The following is a 15,569-nucleotide window of genomic DNA, read 5'->3' on the forward strand; positions in this document are numbered from 1 at the left end:
TAATCAGTACATGTACATGTAATATTTAAAAGACTTTCACTTACATTAAGTATTTGGCAATGATTTTTAGGGAAGAATGTGGACATCATCATATGGTCAAAAGGTTGTGATTTGTACCTCATACATTAGTCCTTGATATTTTACATTCTATTCAATGATAGGTTTTTTCATAATGAATTTTACTTGAAGGAATTTTATTAATAAAATTTAGGTTTTTTCTGTGAATTTTACGACTTTTGAACAAAATTACACTTTTTTTTTCACTGAAGTAAACATTTTGAAGTGTGTCACTTAATTGTATAAAACTGTTACCGGATCCAAGGCAATGTATTTTTGTCTTGTTTTGCTGATGAATGCTTTCATAGTAATCTCTATAAAGGTCAAATGTCAAAGATGAAATTTTTACAGAGTATACGTGTTGGTGTATCATGATAATTTGAAATCAACGCCACATCTTATTTTCACAATTTCTATAAACATTTTAACAATTATAAGCTATAGCAACTTAAATATAGTGTCATGGTTTTTAAATTATTTTTGTTAAGCTTGGATGGGTCATTGTTGATTGTCGGTGAATAAATGGATAGTCTTTACCTTGTAATGACTAAACTAACTAGTAAAAGTGTAAAAGATATCACAGTGAAAAGGATCTTTATAACTGGTTTGAATAGTTTTAAGTGCATGTTTCTATTATTATAATTATCAATAAATTTATGCATGTTTCTGGTACAATACAGTGGTAGATCCAGCAACTTTTCAAAACAAGCTTCAGGGGGAAAGGGAGCTTTAGGGGTAACGCACATGAGAAAGGGTGCTTCCGGGGGTAACACACAGGGGGAATGGAGCTTTAGGGGGTAACACACAGGAGGAAGGAAGCTTCTGGGGGTAACACACGAGGAGAATGGTATCTCTATGGGTAACACACAAGGGAAAAAGTGAGCTTCCAGGGGTAACACATGGGGGGAATGTGAGCTTCCAGGGCTAACACACAGGGGGAAAGAGAACTTCCGGGGATAACACAAAAGAGGAAAGTAGGATCTTCAGGGATAACACACAGGGGAAAAGGGAGCTGCAGGGGTTGCCAATTTTAATTGATTATTTAAAAAGCTAATGAAAGTTTGATTACCACCTTCTGGATCTCCAACTGTATTGATAGTACAAAATAATTAGTTTTACATATAGCATGTTTTAGTGGAATTTGTTAAAGTTTTTGTTTCTAAAACTAAAGCACCTCAAATTAACTTAAAGGACCTGTACATTCAAAAGTGTTACCAACGTTTTTTTTCTCGAATTAGAAATATATATATATAAAATTTTGAGGTGCTTCAGTCAAGTATGATAACTAATGTCTTCATGGTTATTTTATTTCTACATATAATTTCTTTGAATGAAATATTGATACAGCAGCCTATAGCTGCATGTCACATGATGTGTCACATGGTACAGCGTAATTGTAGATAGAATAGACTAGAGTTATCTATAAACATTGTACATGTAATATGATGTCCCTGTTTGTTTCAGTTACTACATATCAGAATCATTTTCCACAAGAACTCGAAGGGTTCATTTTCAAGACTATCCGTGTTTCCCACTTCTGTGGTAAAAACTTAATTCTATTTATCATGCATGGCACAAGAGCATCGTTCATTTATTATTATTTTTATTTATAGAATAGCCAAAATTTTGTTTATTTATAAGTTTTATTGAATGAACCTATCCTGTATAGATTCCTGTTTAAGCGATTAAACAACCAATCAAATGTTTATAACTTGAGAAATCTCTTCCTTTTATTTCAATAAACAAAATTTCTTTTTTCTAATCAAACCTAAAAAAGAATTCTGTCCGTTTTTGATTCCATTAACAATATCCCAAAGTACATAGTACATGTGCTCAGCATGTCTCTATGTTTTCCTATCCAAGAGCTATTATGAGGGTGTTAATGGTGGCACCTTCATGATGAATATCGGAAAAATGCTTGCCAGTCAGTAATTTTTGGTGCATGACGATAAAATGTACATTTCTTCTAGATGATAAAGTTCATCATGTTAAAGTTGTTCAAAAAATGACGGAAACAATAGTTATTTGAGACCTCTGACCAAACACGATAAGAATATTTTAACATTTCCAGGTAAAATTTTAACCAATTTGACGCTAGCGACAGCCGAAAAGTAACCGTTTGACGCCAGTTAAGGGCATTTAACTATCCTCTAGATTATAAATCCAAGTGATAAAGTTCAGTTTTTTCAACTTTCCAACTTCTGAGTGCATGGTAGGTAAATGCGGTAGAGAAAATCTTTGTTCTTTATTTTTTTTAAACAGTTATGCTTTAAATACTGTTGTTTTTAGATATAAATCATAAATTAGGAGCATTCTTTAGGAAAAGAAAAATAATCTTTTAATAGTAGACAGTTGCATTTAATGTCACAATAGGCAACATTAATTGGTTTTCTTGTTAGTCTTGCAAATGATCTATTTAATTTTTTCCTCAAAAAAGTTTTAGATATATTTGTAAGGTATTAAAACCAAAACTGCTCTAATTGAATGCATGTCAATCTGAGGTTAGTTCACCTGAAGCAAGCTATTTTCAAGTGAGCAAAATTGATTTCATCAACTTTATATTTCTAAAACTTTAGAAAAAAACTTGGGTTAAACTAAAGTGAATTAACCAATGGCAAGAAAATTGGTTAACAAAATACTATAATTTACAGTTTAACATTTTTTGCATGTACATTTAAGTGTCTACTTAGCTTACTGTACTAGGTTTTAATCCATAACTATATAAAATGGTTCAGTTATAAAGTTTGAATGATCTATATTTCATATCATAATATCTGGAAATTATAAAACTGAATATTTTATGAGATATCATGTCTAAAAGAACCTGTATTTTAATGCAGAACTGTAACTTATCCTTTAATTTACATCAGAAAAGTATTGGTAGTTGAAATTAACGTTTGAAATAAAATGCCTCTTTTAATGAATTATAAATAGACATGAAAGAGCACATGGATCTAATTATAATTATATGTTGATTATGCATAGAGATGCAGTAATGTGTCAGTACTTATATCATACTATATTTATGTGTTAACCGACATATTATGTAAAGCAAGGATTTTTTCTAGAACTATGGTTTCCTCATAGAAGGTAAGAAAAGTTCAGATTTCAATTCATTTACTTAAATGTCTGATAATATAGAAAATGAAATGTTAGATATTTTTTTTTTAGTAATATTTCAAATGTTGATATTTTTAAAATAACATTTCAGTTCAGAGCCTGGTTCTCCTGTTTTACCTCCCTCTGGGAAACAGGACCAGTTTCTGAGTGTGGCCCATGCTACTGCAGTACCCAGGAACAAGAGGATGTCTCAAGATGACAAAGGTTGGTACTATAGAATAGGATTTTGAATTAACTCTTTCTAGGATTTTTTTTTTTTTTTTTTTGGGGGGGGGGTCCCTGATACAGATATTCACCAAAGATTTAATGGATGATAAAGTACATGTCTACACAACTTCACATTTTCACAATACAACTTTTTAAACTGAATAACTTATGTTAGAACTCGGTGTTAAATCAGAATTTAGTTAGCATAGAAAAAAAAGCATTTTATTATCCAATTTAATTGAAATGCCAAATCTCAGGAATTAATAATTTGACATTAAATATATAATATAAAAGTCCCAGACCAAACTAAGAAAATTGTGTAACAATACAAATATATATGATACAGATTACAGTTTGCACCACATGTTTTTATAATAAACAACTTATATATTTGTAAAACATTTGTACTGCAAGACAAGCTGTCATTAGGAATTTTTATTACCTGCAATATACTCATAATAGTATTCTTTGATAATGTTATAGTGTACTAACCTCAAGATACTTATTATTAAACAATACATATGATTTTGATGTCCAATACAAATACATAAAAATAGATTTAGCAAAGTTAGAAAAAAATTGTCTTGGGTATTAGATATTAATATATATTATGGAATTTTGGAAAGATACCAATTAAAATTTAAACAAATATAATTGTACATATTGTTTCATATTCTGTTAAAAAAAAATAATCAAAGTTATATATTTGTATTTAAAAAAAAGTAATGGTTTTGTATATTTAATACTTTAGCTTTGATTGATGCATCAAAAAGGGGAGACCTGCCAAAAGTAAGTATCAATGTACTCAAATTATAATTCCACTTTTATTATTAAATGTGAAATCAGTTTCATCTAAATATATGCAAGTCTTCTGTAACAATAAGACTTATCTGATTTACCAAAAAAAAAAAATAATGCATACAGTTTGAAGGACAATTGACCTAAAAAGTGTGGGATAGTATTATTTACTACATGTATGTCGATGGCAGTCAAAATTCCCTAAACACTACTTTTGAACTCATGCTGGTCATTTAGTATTCAGTATAGTTTTTGTCTAAAATACTGTTTTAATACAATTTTCATGCAGATTATTGTTCAGGTAACACATCTGTTTTAACTTGATCTTGTGTGGAAAAATCAGGTATGATAAAAAAAGGGTTGATTGGTACATGTCAACCAGACAGCAAACCATAATTGTCATAAAAAAATAAAACCCAAGGTCAAAATAGACAAAAGATTGTACAAAACGCTGTTGTTTAAATTGTTTCTGATAAAAAACATTTTGAATAGAACTTACAGGCTATGACAGATTAATCATCAATACTATGATAATTGTGTTGTAGATAGTAGACTTATTTGTGAATCAAGATGTTAATTTACTGGCAACAGATCAGTATGGCATGACAGCATTACACCATGCAGCCAGATTTGGTCACAAGTCCATTGTGAAATATCTGATAGAGAATGGTATGTACAAACATTTCACCACACAGATGCAGAGTTCTCGAAATCTTTCTTTTCCTGGTGGTCCTTGAAGAAATCTTAACTGGTCCTCACTATTACAACTATTGCAAAATATCAAAATTGTGGTGGTTCTTTGGAAATTTTGGTGGTCAAAACCTTCGGATCACTACTTTCCCAGAACTCTGCACACAGACTTGTCAAATCTAAAGTCGGTTATGTGTATAAAAAGAAATTACCTTGTTGAAGATTGTCACATTTGTGTGTAAAGATTTTCTGACTTTGCTCCAGAAATGCAAATAGAAAAAGATTTCCTGAAAACATAACTCAGCATCTTAATAACAAACTTGGTAACATTTTCCTTCTGAGAATACTATTCTAATAAATCATCAATGATATTGGTTTTGTACATGTTAGCTGGCACCCTGAAAAATTCTGAATTATTATTATAATATAACTTTAGATCAGATAGAATGCTAAAGATAATTTCTATCACTACTCCCCCCTTCCTCTTTGTAAGGAGAGGATCATAAAGAGTTTTGGTCTGTGACAACTCTTTGTCTGTCATGAATCAGGTTAAAATTTTTGGTTTAGGTTGTTTACAATGAAGGTGTGGTCGACATTGTTTGAAACCTAGTACACATGGTTCATTATGTTCTGAACACTTTACAGCCGATTGCATTGAGTGTGTAGGTAAAGGCCATATCTTTGTTTCTTTGGTAAGCTTGCTTGCTAGCTGAACTGTGAAGTCAGTATTAGGTAAGGTATACTACCTTTATTTTTAAGCTGCCTAGTCCTACAGACAGATAGATTGATTATCTGTCGGACAAGTCTACTCTTAAAGGAGGGTATTTTACCTAACCAAAGATGTGACCTTTAGTTACACATTCAATGCAATTGGCTGTAAATTATATGCCAAATTAATTTATCGGACCTTGCTTACACCATTCACTGTGCACAGAAATGTAATATCAGTACATTCTGGGGTGACAGCTCTTAATAATGCTAGCAAGAAAAATGTTTGTTTGACGTGCTTGCTTTGTTTATATAAAGGTTTTGCTCAAGCATTGTAACTTAAGACTGACATCTGCAAACAATATAAGTAGGCGGAGTTCAAACTGTGTAAAGGTAAATTTGATTATTTGATAAATCCACCTTTTAGATTGTTTTCAGATGTCACTTAATTACAATTCATGAGCAAACATTGATATAAACAAAGCAAGCAACCCAGACAAACATTTATCTTGCTAGCATTATTAAAAGAGCTGTAAAGTTGTTGATCAAGGTAGCTTACCGTGTAGTCATGATCACATCAACTTAAAACTTAGTACACATGTTCACTTTAGTGTGTTTTCCTTTCGGTTATTCAACTCCCCTGATTTTTGTTCTCCGAAAACATTGAAACTTCATAGTGCAAGTGAGGTACCGTTTAGGGGGTTATTTTCACGGGAAGTAAATTTTCGCTTATTTTCACAAAAAGAACAAAATTGCTAAAATAAATTCCGCCACTTTAAAATGAACATGCCAAAGTATTGATAAAAGTTTGAATCTGCCAAAATAATAACCGCACAATACTTTGTGTACCTTATTCAATGAAAATTTTAGATTTTACACCTGCAAAAATAACCCACTATACGGTATCCTATGGACACATGTTCTTGTTAAACTAATTAAATTATGTTTGTATTAATGGCTTATTTTGTTTTTTACAGCACAACCTGTCATTCTAGATATGGTGGACTTTGAAAAGTAGGTATTTCTATAGTATTAAATAGATATAGCTAATAGGAAGATGTGGTATGAGTGCCAATGAGACAACTCTCCATCCAAATAACAATTTATAAAAGTAAACCAATTATAGGTCAAGGTACGGCCTTCAACATTAAGTGATTTTAAAGGGAGATAATTTCCTTAATATTTAAAAGACTAGCTATATTTTATTTTGTAAAATTATGTAATTTGATCAAGTATTGATTAAAAATAAAAGAAAATGAGTACTTCGATTTTCTAGAGTATTTTATTGGTAAATTTGTATACAGTGTTGTAGTATTTTTTTAAGTACATGCAATATTGATAAGGAGATATGGTATGATTGGCAATAAGGGGTTCCTACCAAAAAATCAGAGGAAAAGTAATTAAACAACTGAAGATCACTGTACAGACTTCAACAATGAGAAAAACCTTTTCTGTATAGAAAAAGGCTTGTGCATGATATAATGCAATTTGTTTTATGACCAATCCTATATGTATGAACATCTCTATAAGGACTAAACTTGAATCATCTTGGGAGAACGGGAAGTTATAAACTCATTGGATACTATCAGGTGATTTAATTCAATTTTGTACCTCTGTTAAACTTTTGTAGTACTTAGGAGATAACTGTATTGTTTTTAAGCTCTGATGGCATCGATTGGTGATTTGATGGTTGCAAATTACGTTTTCTGGCCACTCGTTAGTGGAGCTTGTAAATGGGTATTTGCGACTATCAAATCATAGATTGAAGTCGTTGGAGCTTATAATAAAATATTGTTATCTCCATTCTAATGAAACTGATAGAAAACAACGTTTAAACATACATTTGAAATCTTTCATACATCGTCTGCGCTTGCACGAATGTTTTCATAGCATCAGTTGAGAATTGATGCCATGAAAATTAGTGACATTATCCAATCAAAATGAACGTTACAAACAATGTTGCATTAGAATTATATTTAATTGTGTACTTGATGTTGTAGAAGGTGCTGCATAAAGCTACTTGGTACCACTGGAGATCTATTGTAGTATTTATCATTTAATTGTGTTTTACTTTATTTTTTCAGGGGACAAACAGCCCTGCATAAAGCAGCATGGTACCAGAGAAGAACTATATGTTACATGTTGGTAGAAGCTAAAGCCTCATTGACCAAAACAGATTATCAGGTAATACATGCAGTTACTGCAGGGTTTTCTCGCTGCATTGAATACCCATTGGTGGCCTTTGGCTGTTTTCCGCTGTTTGATTAGTTTGTTGTCTCTTTGACACATTCCCCATTTCCATTGTCAAGTTTCTGGTTGTGTAATATTTAGCATGTTTGATTTATTAAGAAAACTGTTAACCAACTAATTTTAGCTCGCAGTTTACTTTTGTGAGTAGAAAAATACTGCATTTCCCTTATATAAAAAGATCAAGAAAATCATGAAAAAAATCTACCTGCAAAAATAAGTTTGTTAACATTAAGCCAATTAATTCGCTAGAAATGGCATCATGTTATATAAAAATATATAAATATGAATGCTGTAGAAGTAAACACTTATAAGGATTGAGTTAAGCCTTCCAATTGATCTTTTATCGTGTGTTTTTCTATGTTGTGATGTTTTACTATTGTTTCAGAAAAAGGGAGAAGGTTTGGTACCATTAAAACATTTAATCCTGCTGCAAATGTTTGCACCTGTCTAAGTAATTTATACTTGTTTCATGTTTCTCGTTTTTTATATAGTCTAGACCGTTGTTTTTCTCGTTTGAATGGTTTTACACTAGTAATTTTGGAGCCCTTTATAGCTTGTTGTTTGGTGTGAGCCAAGGCTCTGTGTTGAAGGCCGTACATTGACCTATAATGGTTTACTTTTATAAATTGTTATTTGGATGGAGAGTTGTCTCATTGGCACTCACACCACATCTTCCTATATCTACTTATAGGTCACATATTGCCTTCCACAATGAGCAAAACCATGCTGCATAGTAAGCTATAAAAGGAGGCATTAAATTTATACCTGATTTGCAATACATTTTATCTCTATCAGGCTGCTTGTCTTAGGATACCAGTATAATCGGTTACCAGTATTATAGAACCAGATGATTTTTTTCAGGTTACCAGTATGATGGAACCAATTTATTATTTCATTGTTAATTTCAGGGAAATACTCCGCGAATGCAAGCTTTAAGAGCAGACGATAAAGACCTGGCAGCTTATCTCCAAAGTCAAGAACATTTTCAACTGGTTGTGTCTGAAGATCAAGAGACTGCTGTTTAACAGCAGCCAAAGGGAGACAAATCCTCCCTGACAATTCCTAAACAAATGGCTCAAAGAGTTGATTCCATAGCAACAGAATTTTGTGATGTTTTGTTTCTGTAATACTTTTAACAGTGACAGATGATTTACAGTTGTTACATTCTAAATTGTTCTGTCTATAATTCTACTGTACTGTATATGTGTTTTGTTGCCCAGCAACATTTCTAGACCATTAAATTTATCTCATGCTAAAACAAAAAACTTGAAATAAAACTGAATTAAAAAATTGAAATAGTATACACAAAATAATTCTCAAAATATATAAAAAAAAAAATGTAAAACAAGGTTTTTCTCATCAAACCCATTGCACAATAATTTGTAATATATGAAAATATAATTTAATTTCATTTTCTGAAGTAAACATCTTTTTTGTTGATAATATGACATTCATTGTGTTCCTCATGTAGACAATCTATATTTTTTTGTAGACGTTACTCTCAGTAATTGAAATAAGCCAAAGGGAGACAACTCCTCTACACAATTAATTATAGAAGAGCTTGAAGAATTAATCCTTCTGGAAGTTTTCATATACCTCAGATTATAAATTACCCTAATATCACTAAGAATTTTTTATCAGTTTTCATCAATATTTTGAATGTTTAATTTGATAAATAATGTCTTATACAATGTACTTGGATAACAAATAGTTAAGAGTGTCTAAGTTAGGCAAACCGACGGTTTAGAATGTCCCTTGGGCAAACAAAATATTAAGTTATGCAAACAAACAAAAAAAGTTTTCATTAGTAAAACAAAGATATTAGAGTTCCAAGTTAAACATATTAGTGTTTAGAGTGTCCAAGTTAGGCAAACAAAGAGTTGAGTGTCCATTAGGTAAACAAAGAGTTGGAGTGTCTGTTAGGCAAACAAAGTGTTATTCGCGTCTTTTAGGCAAAAAAAAAGAGTTAAGAGTGTCTAAATAAGGTAAACAAAGAGTTAAAATTGTCCTTATTAGGCAAATAATGAGTTAAGATTGTTCAAGTTATGCAAACAAAGAGTTTTAAAATGTCCAAGTTAGGCAAACAAAGAGTTTAGATTGTCCAAGTTAGGCAAACAAAGAGTTTATATTGTCCAAGTTCTTTTTATCACTACATGAATCACTTATACTGTTGTATCATATGTGAATAGGTTCTTATGGTATGTGGACCAAAGGCAAATGGTAATTATGTACAGTTTCTTCTTATTTTCTGTTAATGCAAAAATCATAATAGTGCATGCAACAGTTCCAAGGCGTAAAAGTTACAAAGCAGTGCCATTGTATGATAAACTACGAAAACACCTTGATTTTTATATGCAATAACATGTAGTTGTAGCATCTAGTAGAAATTATTTTTCATGTTGGTTTGTGAAATTAAAATAAATTATCATTTAAACTACAATATCCATAAATGAGTTTATTGGAAAATTTTGAAATGAGAATTTTTTTCTCCAGACTTTTAAATGGCATCGTATGATAAAGCCATTTTTTTTATACATCATAATTTCAATTTTAAGAAAAATATTCACCACCTAAGAAATATTTCTATAACTCTGTGTGCCAACAGAGTTTAGTACATTTATGTTTTTATATTTGATATTAATTTTAATTTAATTTAAAAAATCAATGATTTGAAATGAATTGCTTGATAGTTTGTGGTGTTCTTTAAAAATAGATTTAATATTGTGAACTTTGAAATCTTGTTTTTTGTACCATTCGTAGAGTTCTAAATTTCTAAATGAGCCTTTTTAACATGTTTTTATATGTGTTCCAGCATTGTTGCAATGTTTCCCTTAAATGCAGTGTTGTGATATAGATTTTCAGATTGGAAAATTGTTATTATTATGAAATGTAAATCTTTGTGTATATTTCATAAATTTTATATAAAAATCAGATGGCGATCATTAATGGGAATTTTTCCCTTCTTTTCTTTTATTTTGGTAATTTTAAGTTAATTATATTTAAAAAAAAACTTTGATGCAATTTTTGTTTCTCAATATAATGTTTCTTGTAAGTTGAGTTACATTTACTTTTCCTTGGAAAACTAATGTAGTGGTATTACATATATATATTTGTGTTTTAAGGTGCACTTTTTATACCTAAAAAGTACAAAACTTGAGTTTGAGTATCATATCTAGATTCCAGATTATATATGAATTATTTATTTAAGTAGCACAAATATGTAAATTATTAATATATTTAACTTGTTATCTTAATTAATGATGTAACTAATTCACAGAATAAACATTGAATAATTATCAGAATGAGACAGGCAATGGGTATATATACTATCAGATTGAGGCTGAAGAACTATCATAATGAGACCAGAAGTGTCAGAATGAGACATAATTATTTGAATGACAGTAAATAAATATCAGAATGAGGCAATTTATAATTATCAAAGTGAGGCAGTTGATATAACTAACAGAATGAGGTGGTTCAAGTTTTGAAAAAAAACATTTTCAAAATGGGTAAATTAATTTGTTTTCTTTGATTTACAAAGTATCTTTGACCATTTCTGTAAAAAGGGGGGAAAAAGACTTTTTCCAAAAGGATTATAACTTTTTTATATTAAAGGAAAATATCCTTTTTCCTTAAATTCAAATATATATTTGAATGTTGGTTTTTGGTGTCACCAAGGTTATTGTGTAAATTATTTATAAAAGATACCAAATAGGTAGAAATCTGCCCATTTAGACACTTCAATGGATCATTTATGCTGATTAGTTTTTAATGCCTCTATTACCTCTTTAGTGATTTAATTTTGTATAATAAAAATCCAAAGAATAAGTTAAGTTTTATTGAATATAAATGTTGAATCATTGAACAGTTATTAAAAGGTGCCCCAAAGTAAGGTTTACAGAAAAGCAATGTTAAATCATTTAAAAGTAGTTAGAAGTTGGTCTCATTGGGGTCTTAGCGTTACAGGGGATTGCCAATTTTTTTGTAAGCGTGACATGTGAAAGTCAAATTATTGTGCAGTGAAAACGGAAAATGAAGTCTAGCGGGACACAGGAAATAATAAAAAAATGAGAATCTGCTTACATATATAGTGTAAGCGGGATACGTGAATCTGACTAAACAGTAAGCGGGATCCGGGATCAGAACCCCCAATAAGACCCCCTTAGAAGGTGCCCCATTCTTTAAATTTACAATGTTTATTAGTAGTGAATTCCCATGTAAGTGTATTACACTTTATATTTACTCCATTCTTTTTTCATGTTGGTTTCATCAATGTAGTTGCCTCCATTTTCTTATATGTATCTCCCTTTAGTGAGCATCATCAAGCAGGGCTTGATGTTTTCTCTATTTATGGGTATGTCATTCATATTGAAAACTTTCAATTGATATTTTGAAATTTCATTTAAGACTGTATCTGCCAATCTATAACTTTTAATTCACATTTTCTTTCTGGAAATGTTTTTAAAAAAAAATTAAATGAAACAGTGCTAAATCCTGTATATAACGGAAATCAAATTTATTTTTTATCTCACAGGCATTAAGATATGAAATTGTTTTTAGACTTTTCAAAGGTATATATGAATGTAGTTCAAGTAAATTTATTGCTGATACATGTGTAAGGATTTCTTGTTCTAACAATAACAAAAGGTTGGCAGATAAAGGCAATTATTTTTAAACATTTTAATCACATTTAGTGTTTTCCTTGTAATTTGTCAAGAAAGAGCTTATCATCATATGTATTGACCTTTGTATTGAAAAAAAAATAAAAGTGGTCAAGTTATATTAGAAATGACAATTACCAAGTTTTTTTTTAAAGTGGGAATAAATTCTTGTTCCCCCCAAAAAACTGTACAGGCTTACATACATTGTTTTGGATTATCCCTTTTTTAATGGTGGCTGATAAAATGTATTCTTATTACCTTTTATCGTGGAAAGATTTCCTATTGACTGTTTTTTTGACAAATTTTGTCTATTTTTATATCATTTTCTAATGTCACCAGTTCCTTTTGTTGTCTGTAAAAGGAAAGACATTTTTCTATGGTAGTAATTGTGTCTGATTGGAGAAAATGAAAGCTGTTTGTTATCATGAATGTTTTTTTCTACTAAAATTGAGCACAATTTATTTTATTTAAATTTAATAAACTGGATAAAAAGTTATATCTTGTTATATTAGTTTCTTTGCCAATGTGTCATGGTTGTCAGCTTTTAGGTTAGTATGTACCTTTTTTAATTAAAATTTCCCAAAACAGTTTAGTTATGGCCTACATTATTATACCTTATAAGTCGTCCATGCTGATTTGGATTTGGGACCAAGATTGAAGTCCTGCATGATTTATATTCCTCCAAAAGGGAGGCGAAAGATACCAGAGGATCATTCAAACTCAAAGATCGAAAAAAAAACTTACAATGCTTTGGCTTAAATAGAAGAAGACAAACAGACATAATAGTACATAAGACACAACATAGAAAACTAAAGACTAAGCAACACGAACCCCACCAAAAACTGGGGGTGATCTCAGGTGTTCTAAAAAGGTAAGTATATCCTGTTCCACATGTTATTACAAACCTGGTAAATTTGATGGGTCACAATTGTATCTGCAACTTATTACAAACTGGATATTACCGTTGATTTGAAAAAGGCATAGAAAGCTTTAGAGATGATTATCTGAATTAAGTTTGAACTGATAATTCTAGCTTTTTATTGGCTACCAATTACATCCTTTAATTTGTCAGCAATTAACCATACGTCCAAAAATTCATAATTTTGGAGGATCAATACTAGTATATGTATTATTTATAAAACATGCACGCTTCAGTACACCAGTTATGATAGCACATTTTAGCGCTGAATCAGCCGCTCTGCCAAATGCTGATCCAATCGGATATAGAACGAAACCAAGGAGTGAGACTCCAGTTGCGCCAATAAGGCTAATTGTAACTTTGAAGTGTGGTTTCCTCATTCTGTAGCTAACGGTTTGTTGTGCTTTGTGAACTTTAGCTCTTAGATGAATACTGTGTTCATGTCTTGTTTTTTTTTTCTTTCTTAGATTGTTTATAGATAAGATATAATATATTTCCATAGCAATACGAACAATAAGCGAAGCACAATATCCCGAAAGAACCAATTGCCGCTACATATAATGCAGCAGTCAGTTTACCCCTGTACTGATGTGCGTTGTACATTCAATTTCCCGCAAAGTTCCATTATTCAACGAAACCGGTTCAATACCAAGCATGAGCAATAAAGGCAACAGTAGTATACTGCTGTTCGAAATTCATAAATCGAAAGTGAAAAAACAAATTCGACATTTTTACAATGTGACAAAGATACATCATACGGATCAACCAAATCTTGATGGTGTCCGTAAAATTTACGGAGTGTCATTTTAAATCTGTCCTCCTCATAACTTTGTTGGAGCAGTTTCTGCGTTAGGAGCACACTCCTGTATAGGAAGTCCGTATAGTGTGAACATGCACGAATATAACGTATCAATTGAGATATGTAAACACCATACGAAGGGGCAGAGGGTATGTTACTGTTGAGAAATGGGAAATTGATAATTGGGAAGTTGAAATCGTCCTGTTTGTCATAGATTTTCGTGTGAAGTCGTCCATCTGTGTCAATCATATTGTGGAAAAGTACGAAGGTATGAAGCAGTACTTCTAGTATCAGTAGTATCCTTAATTTCAAGTTCACTGGGATATATGAGATGCAAGTATTGGCTGAAATATGGGTTATTCAATGATAGGACATCATCAATATATCGAAAAGTAAAATTAAAGAATTTCGCAAGGTGCTTTTTCTGTTTTTCTTTTAGAAGGGTTTGAATGAATGCTGCTTCATACGAGTACAAAAACAAATCGGCTAGTAGGCGTGCACAATTAGTATCCATTAGCATTCCGATTGTCTGTTGAAATATGAATCCTCCAAACTCAACAAATATATTGTCGATCAAAAAGTCCAGCATTTTAATAATATCATCTTCAGTATATTTTCTGGTAGATTTAGTGTGGTTCTTCACAAAATATAAATTATTGTAACCCAAAACAAGAAATTTGTATCTACGATTCCCATTTTTATAGAAATAGCTCTGTTTAATGAGATGGTGAAGTCGATCTTTCAACTGAGCATGGGGAATAGTAGTGTAAAGCGTAGAAAAATCAAAAGCAATGTCGGAGTAGAACGCACTGTAGTAGATATGACAATCTGAGAAAAAAACTAGATTATGTTGACAACAAGTAGACTTTTCTTTTATCCAACTGGTTACTTTATAAGTTTTACTAGGTTCTTCTGACTTTGTATTTAACAATATACCGTATATACTTTTATATCTCTCATGGCCTATAACGGTTAATATCAACCATGATGATTCAACTGTTATGTGTGGTATATATCGAAAACATTTACAGGCAACAGTCAATGATATGGAATAACTGTAGCGAAAAGCAAACGTTTCAAACGGCATAACTAAAAGACAAGTAGTTAAGTCGACTACAGAGAGCCAGATAATTAATGTTCGAACCTTGAATCGTTCTTTCATAACGCTTACTCGCAGGTAAACAAGTAGTGTGTGCACATTTCCAACCGTTCCAATTAAAATTAAAATCACCAAAACCGAAAAGTCGGAAAACCGTCTCACAAATTCATTATATTCAATTTTAACCAGGTCAGGTGATATGACTGGCATTAATGTAGAATTGTTAAGTTGTAAGTTGGTTAAGCTTTTTGAGTAGTTGTC

The 15,569-nt window shown here is 31.1% G+C and overlaps 1 protein-coding gene across 22 annotated transcripts in view; it reads left to right on the forward strand.

Moving 5' to 3' along the window:
- LOC143047612 (diacylglycerol kinase zeta-like) overlaps positions 1-12,987 on the forward strand; it is a 198,552-nt gene extending 185,565 nt beyond the window's left edge. For 17 of the 22 annotated variants that reach the window (XM_076220766.1, XM_076220768.1, XM_076220767.1 and 14 more), the window contains 7 exons: positions 1,522-1,599; positions 3,269-3,381; positions 4,136-4,173; positions 4,728-4,851; positions 6,558-6,594; positions 7,665-7,764; positions 8,739-12,987. In XM_076220766.1, the coding sequence (XP_076076881.1) occupies positions 1,522-1,599; positions 3,269-3,381; positions 4,136-4,173; positions 4,728-4,851; positions 6,558-6,594; positions 7,665-7,764; positions 8,739-8,855 (607 nt within the window). In that variant the 3' untranslated portion in view covers positions 8,856-12,987. The remainder of the gene's footprint in view (positions 1-1,521; positions 1,600-3,268; positions 3,382-4,135; positions 4,174-4,727; positions 4,852-6,557; positions 6,595-7,664; positions 7,765-8,738) is intronic. The other 5 variants (XM_076220759.1, XM_076220762.1, XM_076220763.1 and 2 more) reach the window with 1 other exon arrangement.
- The last annotated feature ends 2,582 nt before the right edge of the window (positions 12,988-15,569 follow it).

The sequence above is a fragment of the Mytilus galloprovincialis genome, chromosome 10 (assembly GCF_965363235.1).
Source record: "Mytilus galloprovincialis chromosome 10, xbMytGall1.hap1.1, whole genome shotgun sequence".
Lineage (NCBI taxonomy): Eukaryota > Metazoa > Mollusca > Bivalvia > Mytilida > Mytilidae > Mytilus > Mytilus galloprovincialis.